Source organism: Artibeus jamaicensis, unplaced genomic scaffold (genome assembly GCF_021234435.1).
Source record: "Artibeus jamaicensis isolate MK-2021 breed Jamaican fruit bat unplaced genomic scaffold, CSHL_Jam_final contig_2377, whole genome shotgun sequence".
NCBI classification, from domain to species: Eukaryota; Metazoa; Chordata; class Mammalia; order Chiroptera; family Phyllostomidae; genus Artibeus; species Artibeus jamaicensis.
The window spans coordinates 605,964-628,870 of record NW_026521496.1 but is presented as its reverse complement, the minus strand read 5'-3'; the positions used below and the strand labels follow the sequence as shown (position 1 = coordinate 628,870).

The window sequence follows — 22,907 nt, the reverse complement described above, 5'->3', positions numbered from 1 at the left end:
AAGCCCTTATTATATGAAATGTTAAAGGGACTTATCTAAGAACAAGAAGATAAAAAAATATGAACAGTGAAAGGACAGCAAACTCACAGTTATTAACAACCACACCTAAAACAAAAGCAAACTAAGAGGACAGCTAGATCAGGAGTAGAACCATAGAAATGAAGATCACATGGAGGGTTAGCAACAGGGGAGTGGGAGGAGGAGAAGGGGGAGAAGGTACAGAAAATAAGAAGCATAAACGGTAGGTAGAAAATAGATAGGGGGAGGGCAAGAATAGTAGGGCAAATATAGAATCTAAAGAACTTGAGACATGTCATAAACTAAAGGGGGGAATGGTGGGGGAGGGGTGTGGAGGGTGGAAGGGAATGAAGGGGGGAAATAGATCAACTGTAATGGCATAATTAATAAAATATATTTAAAAAAAGAAAGTCAGTTATGTCTCTATCATCAAACAAACAAACAAACAAACCAGGTTTGCATACTTATCAGTAACCTGCAATTATAAAGAGATGCAAAATACCTCAAAGACAATAACTATGTCCTGATCACCCGGAATGGCATGCTATAGATAAGGCAAAGTTATCCTTTGAAACACAAAATGTCTCTATACAGTGATTTCCCCTTTCATCAAAGATAATCTCAAAGATTATTTTTGAACTCAAAACAAGGCTAGTCTTACAATAAACAAAAGAAAAAATAGATTAATGGGAGTTCCTCAAAATTAAAAAAATTTGTGTTTAAAGGGACGTTGTTAACAAAGTGAAATGATAACCTACAAAATGGGGGAAAATATTTGCAAATCATATTTGTAAAACAGGTCTGGCACCCAGAATACATACAGAACTCCTACAACTCAACAACAAAAGCCCAATTTAATGCACAAAGGACTTGAGCAGACATTTCTCCAAAGAAGATACATACAAATGGCTATCAAGTACATGAAATGATGCTTGACATCATTAGTCACCAGGGAAATGCAAATAAAATTCACAGTGAGACACCACTTCATACCCAGTAGGATGGCTAGAATTTTAAAATTAAAAAAAATAAACACAAAATAAGTGATGGTGAGGATGTAGAGAAATTGGAACCCTTGTACATGGCTGGTGGGAATGTAACACTGCAGTCATTATAGAAAACAGCTTGGAGGTTCCTAAAAAGTTAAACATAGGATTACTATATGTCCCAGCAATTTCACTCCTAAGTATATAGCCAGATGAATTGAAAACAGGTACTCAAATACTGGTACATGAATGTTCATAGCACCATTATTCACAAAAGCCAAAAGGTGTAAACAACCCAAATTTCCATCAACAAATGACTATACAAACACATGTGGTATATATCTGTAACTGAGCCATAAAAAGGAATAAAAGTATTGATCCATGCTACAACACATGTGAACTTTGAAAATATTGTGCCAAGTGAAAGCCAGACACAAAAGATTGCATATTGTATGAGGCCACTTACATGAAATATCTAGAATTAGGTAAATCTATAGAGACAGAATGCTGACTGCTGGTTTTCAGGAACTAGGAGGAGGGAGCAAAGGGAATGACTGCTTAATTGGTGCAGGGATTTCTTTTGAGGTATGAAAATTGTTCAGTACTAGATTGAGCTGATGGTTCCACAACATTATAAGTGCACTAAATGCCACTGGATTATATAATTTTATATGGTTATTTTTATTTATGTGAATTTTGCATCAATAAAAATTAGGTCTCATTAGATTTAGCCTCATTAGCAAGAATATAGCATCAATAAAAAGAGTAAAAATTAGGTCTCATTAGCAAGAATAATAATTTACCATATGGAACTTAAGCTCACTTTGCTGGAAATTTTCATAAGAAATCTCAGTTTGAAATTTTAAAAGCCTGTTAAGGTTAGGAAGCCAAGTGAAGAAGATTTTACCTGCATTATCTATAAATTTGGGGGAACTCTTCTTGGAATTCCCCAAATATTCTAAGTTTCCAGGGCCTGCTGGGAAGGAACCTTCCTTACCTGGAGCCCCGTAAGCCAGGTACCAGGCTAGTTCTCCCAAGAGGGCTTTGTGTGCACTGGCTCCATAAAGTAACCTTAGTTTCTTAAAAGTATCTGATTATATCTGATTCAATGAGCATCATTCACATATGTGACATTCCAGACAAGGCCTTGGTTATATAACCAGTGTTTCTAATCATGTCATGATAACAAGAAGGACAGGCAGATTCTTACTGAGCCTATGCACATAAATACATTAATATAAAAATAACAGTACTCAATAAGAGTTTCTGAATCTTAGAGGGCTCAGGCAGGGGGGATATCATTTACAAATGGCTCATTTCCGTATACAAAAGTATGGTTTACTAAATTATTATGAGTTACCAATAGGATAAAAGAAAAGAGAAGAAAGTTCCTTATACATCCAGAAAGCAGAACATTAAAATGTGAGCAATATTCTAAATAAAAGCCACAATCATACCTCATTACTTCATGCAGGTCTATGTGATTATTTCTTGTTTCATTCAACCCGGTGTTAGCAGTCTCATTAATCCATCTGCTTCTCAAGTAGAGTTCTTGAAATCCTGATTCAGTTCACTGGTATGGTCTCAAAATTATTTAAACTATACAATCAGAAGCCTGTAATCAACAGTACTTGGCATAATTCTTTTCCATGGGGGCTCTGCAACAGTCTTTCTCTGTCGAAGATGAAGCACTCTAGCTTGTATTTGATTACAAGTGCTTTTGGGGACCTATCAGATTAAAACATAAAAAACTACCTATAGATGACAAAAGACTTACAAAATAAATGTGGTTAACTCGCTACTGATCATTTTCAAAAGTGAAGGTTCTGATGAGAGCTTATTACAAGAATAACAGTGCAGCTGACAGGGATCTGTGGTGGTTTTGGTGGCATGCAAAACAAGGTAAAAGTCAATCCAAAATTTTTTAGATAAAATATCCATAAACATAATGATTAAACCTATTTTCAGAGATGATATTGTATCTAATTTATAAAAATGAATGAACATAATCTTACTGAGATAAAAATTCTCATATATAATAATCCTGATAAAATATACAATAAATATACTGAGTATATAGTTAGAATATATTGAGAATATCAAGTAAAGAGATTTAGTAAACTGGAGTATGTCTTAATCATCTAAATATTAATAAAATTCCATAGGTAATTGATGCAAATATCCAACTGAAAACAAATGACCTAACAAATGCTAGATTTAAAATAAAGAAGCAAAGTTAAGACCAAGTTAACATTTAAATATTTTTAATTATGACCTAAAACACTATACTGTAGTTGTCTAATATCTGACAAAGCAACACCAGGACTCTGACAAATAGAAACATATGGCCAGCGAGGACACTGATGAACCTCTAGGCACTTCCTATACAGTACACGATTTCTGGAATATATAAATAACAACATTTTGCCTATACCAATGTAACCTAGAGAAGGCTGAGCAACTCTTCTGATTTGGCAGCTCTTCCCATGCATTGCATCTATAGCAACATATCGAATAAACCTAACTATTTCTAGCACCTCTCTATTTATAAAGTGAAAGGATAAATCCTTTGTGATTTCCCAGGGGCCTTGTGGGACTCAGTTAAGATAGGCTTATGGGTAATAGAAAGATAATACTTGCTTTTCTATCTAATCAAAATGATAAAAGATTATAAAAGTGAATATAAGAGAGGATGTGATTGTAAAGAACCTCATCTCTTTCCTCAGTGAGAAGACTGCTTTCTTTTTTTAAATTATTTTATTGTTGTTCAAGTCCAGTTGTCTGCATTTACCCCCCAAATCCCCCCACCCTAGTCATCTCCACCTCTGTCCCCCAATTCCACCCCACCTTGATTTAGTTCATGTGTCCTTTATATTTGTTCCTGAAAGCCATTAAATAATAAAGAGCATAAAGTCAACCTAAACCATAGGTCATTCGACTAAGACACAGAGTCCTTGTTAGAGGAAGGTTACTTACACTGTATCGGGGTGTCCAACCTGTGGCCCACAGGCTGAATGCAGCCCAGACTGGCTGTGAATGAGGCCCAACACAAAATTGTTAATTTACTTATTATGAGATTTTTTGTGTGTGATTATGAGTCACAGTGTATTTACTGTGTGGCCCAAGACAACTCTTCTTCCATTGTGGCAAAGAGACACCAAAAGGCTAGACAGCCCTGCAAAGCAAAGCTTTTATAACCTAAAATTAAGAAAAGACACATAATTTTTAAAATGTCATTTTAACAGAAAGAAAACCAAATTATAGTTTTACATCAGTATAGTGTTTGATACTGAAGTTCTTTTTGGAAATTTTATAAATAAACCCACCCATCTAACCTTAGTCAGCTCTGACCTCAACAAATCAAGTTCCCTTTCTGTGAAACATCTACCACTTCTTATATTCATGAACTTCTCTAAGTAGCAAAAAATAACATGGTCATTAATAGACCCAAACACATATAGTGTCTCTGTGGCATGTAAAAATAAGAAGCAAAGTCATATAAACTTAAAATTATGCTTAGTAATTAATGGTATTCTCTTAGAAATAATTTAGGTACATGATGAATATCCATTAATTAACAAAATTTAATATCATCTCAAAGTCTGTTACCTAAAGATCTCGTAAATTATCTTCACACTCATATATTACAAAACTTAATTTCTGTTGAAGTAAAATTGGTCAGAAAAATGACTCAATTTGGTTGAACAAATTTACATTTGTCATAGTCACAAACATTTAGTAGAATTAATGTAAGTGCATTCAATCGGTAAATCTGTATAAGTTTTAGAAGAATACTCCCCCATAGAATAAAAATCTAGATGTATATATTTCTAAAAGATTGTATTTATTTATTTTTAGAGAGAGGGGAAGGGAGGAGAAAGAGAGGGAGAGAAGCATTAATGTGTGGTTGCCTCTCACATGCCCCCACTGGAGGCCTGGCCTACAACCCAGACATGTACCCTGACTGGAAATTGAATCAGAGACCCTTTGGTTTGCAGGCCAGCACTCAGTCCACTGAGCCACACCAGCCAGGGCTATATGTATATTAATACTTAACACTGGTAAATCAGGAAAGATAGGTGATTTTAGTAAACCAAACTTATTAGTCATCTTAGTCAAAGATTTACCTAAATTATAGGAATATTAATTTTTAAAACATTTAAATTTGTTTTTTAAATTTTTATTGTATTTATTGGGGTTACATTGGTAAATAAAATTATATAGGTTTCAAGTATTCACTTCTGTAACACATCATCTGTATATTGCATTGTGTTTACCACCCAAAGTCAAGTCTCCTGACACCGTGTATTTGATCCTCTTTACTACCTCTCCCTACCCTTGCCCCTTCTCTCTGGTAACCACCACACTGTTGTCTGTGACTATGAGTTTTTGTCTGTTTGCCTTGCTTGTTCATTTGTTGCTTTCAGTTTTACATTCCACATATCAATGAAACTACATGGTTCTTCAGTTTTTCCATCTGACTTATTTCATTTAGCATGATATAGTCAAGATCTATCCATGTTGTCACAAATGGCAGTATTTCATCTTTTTTATGGCTGAGTAGTATTCCATTGTATATCTGTACCACATCTTCTTTATCCAGTCATCTACCAAGGGACACTTAGTTGTTTCCATGTCTTCAGCATCATAAATAATGTTGCAATGAACATAGGGGAGCATCTATCTTTATGCATAAATGTTTTCAGTTTGGGGGGGTAGATACCCAGAAGAGGGATTGCTGGGTCATGTGGTAACTGTATTCTTAAGATTTTTGAGGACCCTCCATACTGTTTTCCATAGTGGCTCTACCAGCTTATTTTCCTGCCAGTAGATGAGGGTTCCTTTTTCTGCACAACCTCTCCAACACTTCTTATTACCTGTCTTGTTGATCATAGCCATTCTAAAAAGTGTGAGGTGATACCTCATTGTAGTTTTGATTTGCATTTCTCTAATAGTGAAGTTAAGCATCTTTTTGTATATCTGTTGGCCATGTATATGTCTTCTAGGGAGAAGTGTTTGTTCAGGTCCTCTGACAAATTTTAATTGGATTGTTTCTTTTTGTGGTTGTTCAGTTGTATGAGTTCTTTATATCTTTTGGATATTTTATTTTATTTATCTTTTAGAAGGGAAGGGAAAGAGAGAGGGAGAGAAGTATCGATATATGGTTGTTTCTTGTGCATCCCCTGCTGGGAACTGGCCCCTGCTGGGAACTGGCCTGCAACCCAGGCATGTGCCCTGACTGGGAATCGAACCGTGATCTTTTGGTTCACAGGCCCATGCTCAATCCACTGAGCTACACCAGCCAGGGCCTATCTTTTGGATATTTTTAACAAGATTTTGTTTATTTATTTTTAGAGAAAATAGAAGGGAAGGAGAGGCAATCAATGTGTGGTTGCCTCTCACATACCCCCTACTGGGGTCCTGGCCCACAACCCATGCATGTGCCTTAACTGGGAATCAAACCAGCGACCCTTTGGTTCTCAGTCTGGCAATCAATCCAATGAGCCACACCAGCCAGGGCTATATCTTTTGGATATTAACCCTTCATTGAAACTATTGTTTGCAAATATCTCCTCTATTATGTTGCTTTCCTTTTTGTTTTGTTCAGGGTTTCTTTTGCTCCACAGAAGCTTTTTAGTTTGATGTAGTCCCATTCTTTTTTTTGTTGTTGTTTGTTTTTTGTTTTTGTTTTTTTTTTTGCCTTTGCTTTCCTTGCCTCTGGGGTCAAATTCATAAAATTCTATCTAAGACCAGGGTTCTTTAGTGCATTACCTATTTTTTCTGCTATGTAATTTATTGTTTCAGATCTTATATTTAGGTCTTTGGTCTTATTTAGATTTTCCAGTTCTTCATAATTCAGTCTAGGAAGATTATATATTTCTAAGAACTTGCTTCTTCTAGATTATTGAGTTTGGTGGCATATACTTTTACATAGTATTCTTACATGATCCTTTGTATTTTTGTATTTTGTCTGTTGTAACTTCTCCTTCATTTCTGATTTTGTTATTTGAGTCTTCTCTTTTTTCTTTAGTGAGTCTAGTCAAAGGTTTGTTAATTTTATTAATCTTTTCAAAGAACCAGCTGTTTGCTGCATTAATTTTTTCCATAGATTTTTTGTTCTCTATTTCATTCAATTCTGGTCCAATTTTTATTATTTCCATCCTTCCACTAACTTTAGGCTGCATTTATTCTTTTTCTAGATTCTTAAGTTGTAATATTAGGTTATTTATTTGAGATTTTTCTTGTTTCATGAGATAGGCCTATAATGATATGTAAACTTCCCTCTGACTGCTGCTTTTGCTGCTTTCCAAGTTTTGATATGTTGTATTGTCATTCTCATTTCTCCTTGTGTGTGTTTTGATCTGTCCTTTTAGTTCTTCAACCTAGTTGTTATTTAGTGGCATGTTGTTTACTCTCCACATGTTTGTAGTTTTTCCCACTTTCTTTTTCCTGTTGATTTTTAATTTCAAAGCATTGTGGTCAGAGAACATGCTTGGTAATTTCAATCTACTTGAATTTCTAAAGGCTAGTTTATGTCCCAACAAAGGGTCTATGCTTAAGAATGTTCTATGTGGACCTGGCTGGTGCAGCTCAGTGGATTGAGTGCCAGCTTGCAAACTAAAAGGTCGTCAGTTCAATTCCCAGTCAGGGCTCATGCACTGGGTTGCAGGCCAGGTCCCCAGTAGGGGGCGTGTGAAGGCAACCACACATTAATATTTCTCTTCCTGTCTTTCTCCCTTCCTTCCCCTCTGTCTAAAAATAAATAAAATCCTTTTTTAAAAAAAGAATGTCCCATGTGTGCTGGCGAAGAATGTATAACCTGGTATTCTTGGATTAAAGGCTCTGTAATGTCAATTATGTCCATTTAGTGTAATGTGCATTTAAGGCCAATACTTCTTTATTGATTTTCTGTTTGGATGCTCTATCCATAGCTGTCAATGGAATATGTAGGTCTCCAACTATGATTGGTTTTTGTCAGTTTCTCCCTTTCTGTTAGTAGTTGCTTTACATATTTCAGTATTTCCTGATGGGTGCAATACATATGTTGATAAGTGCTATGTCTTCTTAATGTAACGTCCCCTTTATCATAGTAAAATGTATATCTTTGTCTCTTATTACCTTTGTTATCTTGAAGTCTATTTTGTCAGATGTAAGTATGGCTGCACCCACTTTTCTCTGGATGTTATTTGCTTGGAGAATAGTTTTCCACACTTTCATTGTGAGTCTATATTTGTCCTTGCAGCTGGGATGTGTCTCCTAAAAGCAACATATGGTTGGGTTTTTTTTTTTATCCAATATGATAGTATGTGCCTTTTTTGGAGGGGTGAGTTCAGTCCATTTATATTTAATTATTGAGGAGTTTCAAGATGGCTGCAGAGTAGCTTGAACCTGTATACACTTTATCTCAGCACCACATCGGATTTAAAGCTACATCATAGAGCAATCAACCTGAATGACCAACTGAAGGACAGCTGAACAGTATAATATCCAAGGAAGGATTTAGAGTAGATGGTTCACAGAGACTGGCAAGAAGGGCAGAGACACAAAGAGGGCTGGCCCATGTGCCCATGTGCGGTTGCTGAGAAGCTGGAGGGATATCTCAGTTGCTTTTAAAAGTCCCCACTGAGTAGCATGGTATCACAACCCCATAACAGAACCTTCAAAACAGAGCACCAGGGCTGGGTAGAGGAGCCTGAATTAACTGTCAATTAACTTAGCATTTGGCAGTGAAAATCAGTGGAAACTCAGAAAGAGGAGGGAGTATGCTAGAAACCCAGGTATATTCCTAAAGGGCCAACATACAAGGGCTCACTCTTGAGCACTTGCCCAGGCTTTGGTAGAGGGAAGGTTATTCAGGGCACATGGGAGTCATAAAGAAAAGAGCTGGGTGGTGTAACCCCAAAGAGAGATCTAGAGGGTCAGCTAATGAAGTTCTGGACCTGAGTCATTATCCCATACCATCTCAGGCACTATCCTCCCAGGGTCTGGCACTCCTATTGTTACAGCACCAGCCTGGGGAGTAAACTAACCCAGTTCTTCAAATACTGGTGACACCACCCTGCTAAGCTTGAGTCCACCAGAAAGGTCTGTTAACCTCGATCAACAGGGACCTTTGGTATGTGCTTTCTCTGGAGAAACTATTGGCAGACATTCTGGCAAACACTGAACTTTTGAGGCTTTGGAACAGGAGCCAGTCTTCCCTTCTATCTGCACACTAGACCAGCATCATCCTCAATGGGAGACTGTTTTGTTCTATCTTCCCAAATCTTGGTGGCCATGCTCTGCTGAGAGATCTGCAAGAGGAAGGGAAAGCAGCTAAGAGCTGGGACCTTTGGAGCACACTTCCCTCAGAGGCTCTGGTCTAGGTCTAAAGCGGGTGTGGCTATGCATCTACGGGGATGTGTAGAGTTCACACCCTTCCTGGGGGCTTGGCTGGTGCCACCCCCAATGGAGGACTGTTTTGATATGTTTTACCAAGTCCCAGTGGTTTCATCCTACCAAGCTTGCTCCTGCAGTGTGGACAGCTGACTGCATCCAACCTGAATCAGTAGTGTGCTCCTCTGGGGAGAGCTAGAGTTAGATTCTCTGGTAGAGACTGAGTGGTATGGCTTTGGAGTAGGGGCCACTTTCCCCTCATTGAGTATGTGACCACACTGCACCCAAGTAGGAGACCCATTAACCCTGTCCTCCTGACCCAGTCACCCTGCACTACTGAGCTTGTGTCATGTGGAAAGGGTAGTGGGATGCAGCCATCCTGGGCCCACTCTACAGCCTTTCCAAAAAAGGATGCAGAGGAAGTCCAGGCAACTTCAGAGGGTGGCAGAGTAGCTAACTGGTGGATGCTGACCTCAGAGAACCTTAGACCTTCCCCCAGCTCAGAGCTGCAGGAAACTGATGCTTGTACACAGCTCTCCCCCTCCCACACACACCCAGGCCAAGAAGACAGAGCCACAATCAGTGGAGAGCATGGTAGCTCCAGACAGGTATCCCAAGTCTTGTTACAAACAACATCTTGACACTGCCCTGTACTGGAAACTTATCCAGGTGGGCCCAGAACCAACACAATCATTGGTGGGCTTCAAACCTCACCAGCGCTCGACCCAAATAGCCACACAAATAGCACAGCTGAAGGTGAACTCTGACATGCACCAGAACCTGCTGGGAACAACTCTGCCTTGGGGGCAGACTCATACATTGTGATCAAGGTCTATTATTATAGTCAACCAACCTGAGGGTTAACTCCACCTTCAAATGAGCCAACAACATTCAAGACTCAGTTACAACAGAGGAGGGTACATAACCCACATAAGAAACATTTCTTGGATCACCTAGCTCAGGTGACCTTTGGAGACATAGATCTACCTAATACACAGAGTCATACACAAAAAGACAGACCAAATGGGGAGGCAAAGAAATATGTCCCATACGAAAGAACAAGGGAAATATCCAGAAAAAAAGTAAATGAAATGGAAGCCACCAAGATACCAGATGCAGAGTTTAATGCAGTGGTTAAAAGGATGCTCAAGGAACTTAGGAGAAGAATGAATGATCTCAGTGAGAACTTAACAAGAAGACAGTAAACCATAAAAAGAACATAGAAACCATAAAAAAACCAACCCATTGAAAATGAAGAATACAGTATCTGAAATGAGTGCACCAGAAGGAATCAACAGCAAGCTATATGAAGCAGAGAATTGAATCAGCAAGCACCCAAGCAGAGCATCAAAAAGAAAAGAGAATTTTAAACAATGAGGAAAGGCTAAAGGACCTCTGGGACAACATCAAGCATAAATACATCCACATCATAGGGGTATCAAGAGGAGAAGAGATGAGCAAGGGATAGAGAACCTGTTTAAAGAAATAATGGCTGAAAACATCACTAAAATGGTGAAGGAAAAAGTCACCCAAGTTCAGACTTGATTGGAGATTGCCAATCAAGACGAACCCAAAGAGACCCACACCAATACACAGCATAATTAAAATGGCAAAGGTTAAAGGAAGAAAAAAGAGAATCTTAAAAGCACCAAATGGACAGTTACCATAAGGCTGTCAGCTGATTTCTCAACAGAAAGACTTTGGGCCAGAGGGATTGGCATAAAATATTCAAAGTGATGAAAGCTAAGGGACTATGAACAAGAATACTCAACCCAGCAAGGCTACCATTAAAATTGAAGGTGAAATAAAGAGCTTCCCAGACAAAAGAAAGGAAAGAAAGAAAAGAAAAGAAAAGAAAGAAGGAAGGAAGGAAGGAAGGAAGGAAGGAAGGAAGGAAGGAAGGAAGGAAGAAAGAAAGAAAGAAAGAAAGAAAGAAAGAAAGAAAGAAAGAAAGAAAGAAAGAAAGAAAGAAAGAAAGAAAGAAAGAAAAGAACGAACGAAAAGACAGAAAGAAAGAAGCTAAAGGAGTTCATTACCACCAAAGTACTGCAAGAAATGTTTAGGGGCCTGCTTTAAGAAGAGGGATTACAAAAATAAAAAATAAAAATAAAAAACCCCGGAGCCACATAGGTATAAAGAACAAAATGACAATAAATAAGTACCTACTAATAATAACCTTAAATGTAAACAGAGTAAATACATCAATCAAAAGACATAGGGTAGCAGAATGGATAAGAAAATATGACCTACATATATGGTATCTATAAGGGATCCATTTCAGAACAAATGATACACACAGACTGAAAGTGAAGGGTTGGAAGAAGATATTTTGAGCAAATGGAAACAAACAAAAAAGCTGGGAGAACAATACTTGTATCATAGAAAATAGACTTCAAAGAAAGGTCATAAGAAGAGACAAAGAAGGTCACTACATAATTCTAAAGGAATTGATCTAACAAAAGGTATATAACCCTGGTAAACATTTACACATTCAACATAAGAAGCACCTAAATATATTTTTAAAAATCTTCAGAGTAGCAAGGGGGCTGCAAGGCAGAGACCTCAGTCAGGAAACATGGAAGTATGTTGCCTTTTGGAAAAAAAAACATACCAGGAAATCTGGGAATACATCAGTGGAGGATCAAGTTGCAAGAGCCTATGACTTTGAGAAAGAAGATGAAAAAGATCTGAGTAGTTCAGAGGAACATGTTACTGACACAAAGACTCCAGTAATTGATAAGCTTGGGGAGAAAGGGTCTTCTGCAGGAATAGTTGAACATACAGGAGATGAAGTTTAGAATACGCTGGAAAAATTTGGAGCCGACATTAACAATGCTCTTCTTGCAAAGAAAAAGACTAGCAATGTATACCAAGGCTTCCCTCAAAACCAGTAACCAGAAAATTGAACATATTTGGAAAACCCAATAAGATCCAAGCTATAAGCTTAACCAAGAATTTTCTTTAGCAGTTTCTGGCTGTTTTTCAGCAGTGGTAGATAGATGTGCAGAAAGCTGAGGAACAAGAAGAAAAACTAGCTAATTTGTTTCAACAGCAACAAAAGGTTTTTCAACTAAATCTAGAGTTGTTCAGAGCCAGAGACTGAACACAATTAAACACTTATACAGGCAGTCCCCAAAGAGCACGGAGGACCTGGAGAAGAATCAGGGTGCTCTCCTTACTGGTGCACAAAATGAACTGAAAAAAGAAATGGCCATGTTGCAGAAACAAATTATGATGAATACTCAGTAGCAGGAGATGGCAAATGTTCGGAAGTCTCTTCAGTCCATGTTATTCTGATGACTCTCTGAAGTAAGAAATTGAACCTAAGTATGTGACACAACTACAACATTAGCTGAGAGGCATATAAGTCTTCAGAGTGGTTTAAAAATTCTAATTTAAAATATTGCATCATGTTAATCATGAGCATAAGTGCAAGCCTCCTCTTTCTGTTAACCTCCAAGTAAGACAAATCAAAACAGTTTCATGAGTAGCAGTAATTCCTAAACTGTGTGTCAAGCTTTCTGCTTTTTAATAGTAGTAGTGAGTTTTTCTCTCTAACACTTGTCAATTAACTTAGCAATAAAGACAATTTAATTTCAAAAAAACAAATAAATTTTAAAATCTTGATTGACATTAGGGGAGGGATCAACAGCAATACAGTCATAGTCGTGGATTTTAACACCTCACTGTCATCAGTGGATAGATCTTCCAATGGATAAATTTCTCCCAAGAGAGAAATTTATAGCATTGCAGGCCTACCTCAAGAATCAACAAAAATCTCAAATAAACAATCTTACCCTAAACCTAAAAGAACTAGAAAAGAACAGTAAACAAATCAAGGAGTAAGAAGGAAAGAAATAATAAAGATTAGAATGGAAAGAAATGACATAAAGACTAAAAAAAAAAAACCCCGATACAAAAGATCAGTGAAACCAAGAGCTAGTCCTTTGAAAAGAAAAACTAGATTGACACACCTTTAATCAGACTCATCAAGAAATAAAGAGAGAGGACCAAAATAAGTAAAATAAAAAAATGAAAGAAAAGAAGTTACAAATAGCACCAAAGAAATACAAAGAATTGTAAGATAATACTATGAACAACTAACTATACGAGGTCTGTCTGGAAAAAGTCACAAGATGTTAATATAAAGAGAATGGTTTGCACAACATCAATGTAACCTGGCAGCCAAGAAAAGAGGGCTGGAATGCGCATGTGTGAACAATGCTGAATTCACTGTACTAGTCAGTGGGGGCAGTAGATGCCATTGAGTAAACATGTGTACTGTGGCCACCAAATTCAACATGACTGAGTGATAGAGCAACACATCTGCATCTAATTTTGCATTAAACTTGAACATTCCTCAGGGGAAATTATTCAGATGATTCAGAAGGCTACAGCTATGGGCAACTGGTGATTGGCAGCTTCATCATGAGAATGTGCCTACTCATGCATCACATCTCCTGCAGTTTTTTGGTGAAACATCAAATCACCCAGGTGATTCATTCCCCTACAGCCTAGATTCAGCACCCTGCAACTTCTGGCTTTTCTCAAAAGTAAAATCACCTTCGAAAGGGAAAGAAATTTCAGACTGTCAGTGAGATTCAGGAAAATACCACGGGGCAGCTGATAAGGATTGGGAGAACTGTGTGAGGTACCAAGATGTTTACTTTGAAGGGGACTGAAGCATCATTGTCCTATGTACAATGTTTTTGGTATCTTGTATCTTCTTCAACAAATGTCTCTATTTTTTCACATTACATGGCTGGATACCTTATGGACAAATCACGTATGCCAACAAATTAGATGACCTCAGTGAAATGGATAAATTCCTAGAAATATAAAGTCTTCTACAACTGAATCAGAAAGAATCAGAAAATCTGAATAGAACAATTACAACTAGTGAAATTGAAGCAGTAATAAAAAAAAAAACAAAAAACCTCCCAGCAAACAAAAGTCCTGGACTGGATGGGTTCACAGGCGACTTCTACCAAATATTCAAAGAAGGACAAATCCCTCCCCCTCTCAAACTATTCCCAAAAATTTCAAGAGGAGGATAGGCTCCCAAGCTCATTTTACTAGGTCAGCATTATTCTAATTCCAAAACCACATAAAGATACTACAAAGAAAGCAAATTATAGTCCAGTATCTCTGATGAACATAGATGCTAAAATCCTCATCAAAATATTAGCAAACCAGATCCAGCATAGAAAAGATCATACACCAAAATCAAGTGGGATTTATTTCTGGGTTGCAACATTGGTACAATATTAGCAAGTCAATGAATGTGACACACCACATAAACCAAATGAAGGATAAAAGCCACAAGATCATATCAATAGGTGCAGAAAAGCATTTGATCAGATTTGGCACCCATTTATGATAAAAAAAAAAAACACTCACGAACATGGAAATACAGTGAAAATCCCTCAACATAATAAAGGTCATATATGAAAAATTCACAGCCAACATCATACTCAATGGGCAAAAACTGAAAACATTTCCCTTAAGATCAGGAATGAGACAAGGATGCTTGCTTTCACCACTCTTATTCAACATGTTATTGGAAGTCCTAGCCACAGCAATCAGACAAGAAAAAGACATAAAAAGCATCCAGATGAGAAAGGAAGAAATAAGTGTCATTCTTATATGACATGATACGGTATATAGAAAACCCTAAAGACTCCACCAAAAAACTCCCAGAACTGATAAATGAATTTGGTGAAGTGGCCCAAAACAAAATTAACATTCAGAAATTGATGGCATTTTATACACTAATAATGAACTATTAGAAAGGGAAATTAAGAAAACAATCCTGTTTACTATTATAACAGCAACAACAAAATAAGATACCTAGGAATAATTTTAACCAAGCAGGTAAAAGAACTGTACATGGAAAATTATAGGATACTGAAGAAAGAGTTTGAAGAAGATACAAATAAGGTTGAGCATATACTGTGTTAATCAATAGCAAGAATTAACATCATTAAAATGCCCATACTACCAAAAGCAATCTACAGATTCACTGCAACTAGTATCAAGATACCAATGATGTATTTCACAGAACTAGAACAAATATCCCCAAAATTTCTAGGGAACCAAAAAGACCCTGAATAGCCTCAGTTGTCTTGAGAAAGTAGCATAAAGTTGGAAGTATCACATTACCTGATATGAAACTATTCTAGAATGCCATTGTAATCAAAAGACCCTGGTACTGGCATAAGAGTAGGCATATAGATCAATTGCATAGAACAGAAAACCCATAAATAGACCCACACCTATATGGTAAATTAATACATGACAGGTGAGGCAAGAAAATTCAACGGGATAAAGATAGTCTCTTCAATAAATAGTGCTGGGAAAATTGGACAGATACATGCAAAAAATGAAACTAGATCACCTTGCAGCATACACAAGAATAAAGTCAAAATGGAAAAAAAAAAGACCACAAACCCATAAAAATCTGGAAGAGAACATTAGCACTACAATTTCAGACTTCTCTGGTAGCAGTATTTTTTTCTGCTAATCACCTTGGGCAAGGGAAACAAAGGCAAAAAAAATTAATGGAAGTCCAACTGGTCAGCTTTACTTCCTAAACTCACTACTTCATTTTTCATCTCTTTTACTGAGTTCTTCACCTCCAGAATTTGTTTAGTTCCTTTTTAAGATTTAAGTCTCTTCAGGAATGTACTCCTTTTGTTCATTGATTTTTACTTCTGAGTTCATTAAACTGCCTATTTGTGTTTTCTTGTATCTTGTTGACTTTTTTCAGAACTGCAATCTTGAATTCTCTGTCATTTAAATCACATATTTTCATGTCTTTAAGTTTATTTTCTGGAGATTTTATATTATCTTTCTGTCCTGCGTCATTACCTTGCTTATTCGTGGAATTTGATGGATTATTTCTCTGCCTAAGCATCTATGAAGATGAAATCTGCTCTCTTTTTTTTTTTTTTTTTAATTTAAAGAGTGGCATTTCTCTACTTTTTAGGTTGATAAGAAGTCTTTCTTTTCACTTCCAGTAGGTGGCTCTAAAGTGCAAGTTTCTACTTTCTCTTGCACTGGATCCCTTTAGAGATCCCTTTAGGGTGGTGGAAAATACCTTGTATTCCCTGGGGATGTGGGTGTCTCCTCTGTTACCAGGTCACCTCAGTCTCAGAGCAGCACTCCTGTGGGGAAATGTAGTGGACGATGGGGCTCTGAACCTGTGAGACCCTGCAGCAGACACTGCCAGAAATGCAGCTGAACTGGTTGGGGGTGGGATGAGCTGGGAGAGAGGCCAGCTGGTTCCTTTGTGGCTTTGTTCTCCCAGTAGTGGTAAATGCCAGACCTCAGCAGCCTCACCTCTGTATCTTCACCCCTGCCATTGGGATTAGCCACTGTGTGTCCCACTGCAACTCGGGGTAAAAATACTTCTGCCTGTCTAGTTCTCAGGCTGCAGATAATGTGCTCTGTAGCCTGAAACTGACTGCTACCCATCCAGGGCCTGCTGGTAGCTCTGGGAGGGGGATGAGAGGGGAGTTCTGGAAAGGTGAGGGAAGAGGGCCAGGCTCAATGGGTTTGTGTTAGTGCCTGGAATTGGCAGCCCCTAGACAACCTTGGCCACACCTCTGTGCTCTGTTTTTGCCCAGGTCACTGGGTTCATCCACAGCGCCTACTGACCACTCCTGCAGGAACACTCAGTGTATTTCTCTGCAGCTCTGGGCTGAAGTGAGTGAGTTCAGGGGCAACCTGACTCCTCCCCTCTCCCAAGACCCAGAGAGGGCTCCAAGTACATCAGTAGCACCCATCTTAGCTCTTCCTCTCTTCCCTCCTCCCCTCACTCAGACTCACCCATTGCCCACCATCAGATGTTTTAATGCACAGATCTCTCAGATGTGTTTGTGTGTAGAACAGGGAATACTTTGTTTAATTATAGCTGTGAAACTTGTTAAACTATAAGGGGCACCTCTCATACCACCATTCTTGTGATGACTCTGAGTTTACTTTATAGGAATACTTTTTTAGTACGTTAAGTCTTGAAAGTTCAATTTACTTATTTTCTGAGAATTTTAGGAATATTCTGTTTAGCTAAGCACTTATTTAGTTATCTAATTAATTTTTAATTTATTAACTTTAGAGAAAGAAGAAGAGAGAGAGAAAGAAACAATGATTTTTTGTTTCACTTAACTATGCATTCATTGGTTGATTCTTGTATGTGTCCTATCAAGATCAAACCCACAACCATGGCATATTGGGATGACACTCTAACCAACTGAGCTACACAGTCAGGGCTATTTATTTCTATAAATCAATAAGAACTGAGCTCCTTTAATTTAAGAAAATATTAGGAAAATACTACACACAAAGACCTTTCTAAATTCCAGATGTCATCATCGTCATCATTATTCAGCCTATTGCCATAGGGAGAATGTTCATTAATTAGGACCATCTCAAAAAAAAAAGGAAAGGATCCAGGAGTTTTATAAAGGCAGGTAAACAAAGAAGTCATCCATGAGTCTTATGGGAGTCATGAGGAAGCATGAAGATAGTTCTTCCTTTAGAATATGCTAGGGCAATGTGGACTCTCAGAACACTAAGGGGGGGAGCTTCTTAACCATTGCTGATTTCCAAGTGCATAATTTCTAGATTTCCAGAAGTCTTATAAAAAGTTTACTAATGTAATGAGATCACTCTGCATTGTCAATTTTGTCTACAGAATTTCTCTGCATTCTTCTGTACATGCCATATTTCTTCTGCTTGCCTTTTGTGTTTTTTTGTTTTGTTTTGTTTTTCTATGCTTATGACTTATCTCCATAATTTAATTATAGGTTCTGTGAGGGAAGGAAGTATATCTTGTAATGATACCTATTTCTCCTTCTCCTCATCTCCCTCCTCTTTTTGCCTAACACTTAATATTCCATTCCACCTACATGAAAGTTATTGATGTTCAGTAGGAAGATAAATTATTTCTTTTTTGATGTGCTAAGACAGTAGACTTATAAAATGTGAGCTTTTCAAAATTGGAACATAGCATCACAAGAACTTTCAAAATCACATATTAAACTCTTATTTGCAGAAAATTCATGGATGAACAAATATTTTTCTCTAAATAGTTTCTTCCTGGTTGTACACCTAAGGCCAAGCTATTCTTTTGGTAGATGATTGCTGAGTTCACCTTTATGTGTAAAATCAATGTCTAGTGATATTTTTTACTAACTTCCTGCTCACCAATATACCTGTCTCATTGATTTAGCCTGTGAAGCAGGGCATTGTTCAGAATATGAAACATCATACCAGAAGAGATTTCATGACATTTATGCATTGTGTAGGTAGGCACCAGAAAAAGCTAAATCTCATAGTACTAAAGATGCCATTTTAAATGATGCTCATGCCTAGAATTCTGTTTCAAGTAAAAGAGGGAGAAATTGGTGGGGGGCAAGTGGAAAAATGTGCTGGATATTCGAAGACAGTGGAAGCAAAAGAAACTGAAGCATTTGGGATGAGGCAATGAAAATAAATTATAGTATACTTTTGGTGATAAAAAATGATCTGTATATACTCAACAGGATTAATGGAAGCATGATAAGAGAGTAGTTAATAATGTTCACAAGAGGTTAACGTGACACAATAGAGCAAAAAAGTGAAAGGGCACTAGTATTGTCAATGAAGACAATTTTAGTGAAGGAAACAAAATAACTCTAGAAGAGGCTGCTTCGGTCTCCACTGTAATAATTACATTTACAGAAAGGTAACCACATTGCGCTGCCCAGGAGGCTATACTTTCATACATTCTACACCTAGCTTTTACGAGCAAGAACGGCCAAGACTTACTAAAAAAACAAACAAACAAACCCTTAAGGTTATGTCATAGCACCAGTACAGAGAATTCTATCTCCAACATCTTCTACATCTGGCAGAGCAAGATTGTCTTTATGGCCCCCCCTAGGGTCTGGCTTTCTTAAAGTCCTATAAGTGATAATCAGTGTTCATTATGATGACTCCAGGGTACTACAAGTTTTTAATGATTCCTGAATAATTGGAGAAAGGTCGTTTTGTTGAATATAATTATAATATTCTAACTATTTGAAAATCTGGGATTCTGAATGGAAAATGTTGCCAATCAATCTGAATATTTAGCTTACCAAAATGCTTTATTCCCTGATCATTCTGAAGCATTTACTATACGGTCTTTGTAGGTAGATTTTTGTTTTTCTAAAAAGAAGGGGGAATTGTAAGGGAATAGATCTCAAGGGCTAGATCCTTGGCTGTAAAGACTCCCTTGGATTGCTTTTGGCTGTTGGCTGTAGCAACTTATTTTCTTGCAGAGATGAAGCATCTGGTTTTTGTTATCTCAATGATGTTGTCCTGGGAATATTACGATTGCGACGGAAATTTGACCGTATTCTCTATGTGGATTTGGATCTGCACCATGGAGATGGTAAGCCCTTCACTTTCAAGGGTGCTTCGCTGCTAGGACAACAAGTTTTTATCAGTACAGTTGCTTCTAGGCAGCTGGTAAAAGGAGAAGTACCTGTTGCAATTGAAATTTTCCTAATTGAGAATCCTGAAATAGGTAAGAGTACAGATTCTTCTAACTAATGCAATTCCTCCTTTGCTGATGAAGCTGCTGAGTTTAAAATACCAGGTTCCTATAATTTCTCCTCTTCTCTCCTCCAGTAGCAAAGCTTTCCAGAAGAGAATATTAAGAAGTGGAAATCTTACATAGTATTTACTCCAAAGCTCAGTAATGTCCCTCAGGCCACTTCCCTATGTTCTCAGTGAAATCTGCAGTTTGAGCTGGCAGTCTTGATGCTTCTGACAAGTTCAGAATGGGTGCATGACAAAACATCTCAAATTTTTCACCATGCGGATACCAACTCACATAGCAATAAAAATCTCTGCCACTTTCTTTGTATTGCTACAATATTTAGTCCTGCACAAACAAACCCAGGGCATCTTCTCTCTAACTTTTAATAGCAGCAGAATCTTTAACAATTTGCCTGAACTCCATTAATTTCCTCTTAGAACACTTCATTGGCCCTCCTATGTACCCACAAAAAAAAATTTCTTGTGGGAGAAACCTCTCCAGAGAGTTCACCCAGATGGGTGCTGCCATGTAATGATAACAGAATACTAAAGGTAACAGAGAAAGAGGGAAGGGTTAAAACAACCAACATACTACCTTGAGAACAGTGTCCACTGAATATCTAAATACTCAGCCAATGCAAAATACCGCCTTGCTCAAAAACCTTCAGAGGCTCCTTGTCACCTATAACAAGGATAACATTTGGCCCATGGCTTGTTTTTGTATGACCAATGAGCTAAGAATAATTTTTTTACATGTTTACAAGGTTGTAAAGGGGAAAAATGCAACAGAGGCCATGTAGTTTGGAAAGCCTAAAATATTGTGTTGGCCAAAAAGTTTGTTTGTTTTTTTCTGTAAGATGGCTCAGTGGTGCTTAGTTACCTTTAACTTCATTTGAAACAATTTTGTTAGATTGTACTATGACAGCTGTCATATCAGTGTGCATTTTAAAAAACTTACAAAATTGGTGAATTTGTGTGTAGCCATTGTAGTACTGAAGATGGAAGAAAATATGCAACATTTTTGACATATTGTGCTTTATTATTTCAAGAAAGGTAAAAATGCAACTGAAATGCAAAAAACGATTTGTTCAGTGTATGGAGAAGGCACTGCAACTGATCAAATATGTCAAAAGTGGTTTGCAAAGTTTTATACTGGAGATTTTATTGCTGGACAATGCTCCATGGTTGGGTAGATAAGTTAAAGTTGCCAGTGAACAAATTGAAACATTCATTGAGATCAATCAACGTCATACCACATGGGAGATAGCCAATACACTCAAAATATCCAAATCAATAAAGTTATTGGTGAAAATGAATAAGGTATCTTTTATTTTACAAAAAAAAACTAAACGGACTTTTTGGCCAACCCAATATTATGTAGCCACTTGGTTTGCTAGCCCTTGGCCTATAGCAATGGTTTTCAAACTCAAATGTCTATCATGATGACCTGGGAAGCTGGTGTTAAAATGCAGATTCCTGGCCCACATTTGCCAGATGTTCATATTTAGTGGGTCTGGTATGGAACCTGGTAATCCACATTTTAATAACACCCCAGTTGTTGCATAGGCCACACTTTGAAAAACAGTGGTCTTCATGGTCAAGTCCACACTCTTCACCCTGTCTTTCGAGGTCTGCTTCAAAGAGGCCTCACTTCCTCTCTCCAGCCTTCTCTCTCACAATTTGCTGTCCAGGCTACTCAATCATCACTAAACATGTATCACTGTGTCCATCCCCCTGATTTGGCATCAGTTTTTCCTAACTTAGTTTTGTTTTCTCCTCCCCTTTTGCACCTCCAAGTTCTACCCAGAAGCTCAAGTTCCAACAGTAGCAGATCTGCTGTGACCACTGTAGCCCATGTTCTGTCCCCTGCTCAACTGCATCATTTATATTGCTGACTTAATATTTAATTAGATACTCTTATATTGTTAATTCTGTAATTCATTCATGTCTTCTCTCATAGAAACTTTCATTTCCTCCAAAACAGATCAGGTTGTTTACTTTTTTTCTGTTGTGAACAATGACTTGAATAAACAGAACTATGCAAACATTGTAGTAGAGGTTCAGTGAAATATTTGTTGAATGAATGAATGATTATGAAATTCAAACAATTAGCATCAGAGTTTAAGAATAGCCATCAACTCTATTGAACCACATAAGAATGAAACAAGACTGTCACCTGAAACCGTTTTTTCCATTTGCAATGTTATTTCTACACCATTTAGGGTTTCCTGTTTTAGCCCACTTTTATGGTGTGTTTCATTTCAGTTTATTTCCCCTCTTCAGCACCTCCCTTCCAGTGACCCCTGCCCCACCTCCAAATTCTTACACATTCGGTTTATTTTAAATCCTCCCATGATTCCATAACTAGCATTCTGTGATGGCTTCACTAGCACTCCTACTTGTCCTCACCTTCTTTTTTCTACAACCTACCACTCTTCTCATTCACTCCAAGCCCCATATGATCCACTGATCTGTCAATGAAAAGTAGAATTTTCTAACAATGCTTAATGGCATTTCCTGTGAGAAGAGATACAAATGACTACTGAACATATGAAAAAATGCTCAAGGCCCTAATACTAAAAGAAATGCAAATTAGAACAAGACCACTCTTTCTGTGAAAGATTAAAAAGAATAATAACACCCAGTGCTAGTCAGGGTGTGAAAAATTGGAACTCTCTGACCCCACTGGTAGAAGTGTAAATTGGTACCACCTTTCTGGATGGATAAATAATCAGGATTTTCTGGAAGTATAAATAATTATACTTCACTTGCTAAGTTAAAATGCTATTTTAATTTATTTTGTTTTGTTTTATTTTGTTTACTTAATGCTTTGTGCCTGGAGCCTTTAACTGATTCTAACTGCCTCCCTAGGGCAGAACATAAGGCTTGGGAAATTCAAACATGCTTGTGATATACAAATAGAGTTAATATTTTTTTAAGGTCACTGTTAGCCTCTAATGA

At 37.5% G+C, this 22,907-nt stretch overlaps 1 protein-coding gene and 1 pseudogene across 1 annotated transcript in view; both read left to right on the top strand.

Moving 5' to 3' along the window:
• HDAC8 (histone deacetylase 8) overlaps positions 1 to 22,907 on the top strand; it is a 256,878-nt gene that overhangs the window by 70,633 nt on the left and 163,338 nt on the right. Inside the window, exon 5 of the mRNA XM_037145454.2 lies at positions 19,685 to 19,797. Coding sequence (XP_037001349.1) covers positions 19,685 to 19,797 — 113 coding nt within the window. The remainder of the gene's footprint in view (positions 1 to 19,684; positions 19,798 to 22,907) is intronic.
• LOC119049464 (synaptonemal complex protein 3-like) lies at positions 9,749 to 12,677 on the top strand (annotated as a pseudogene).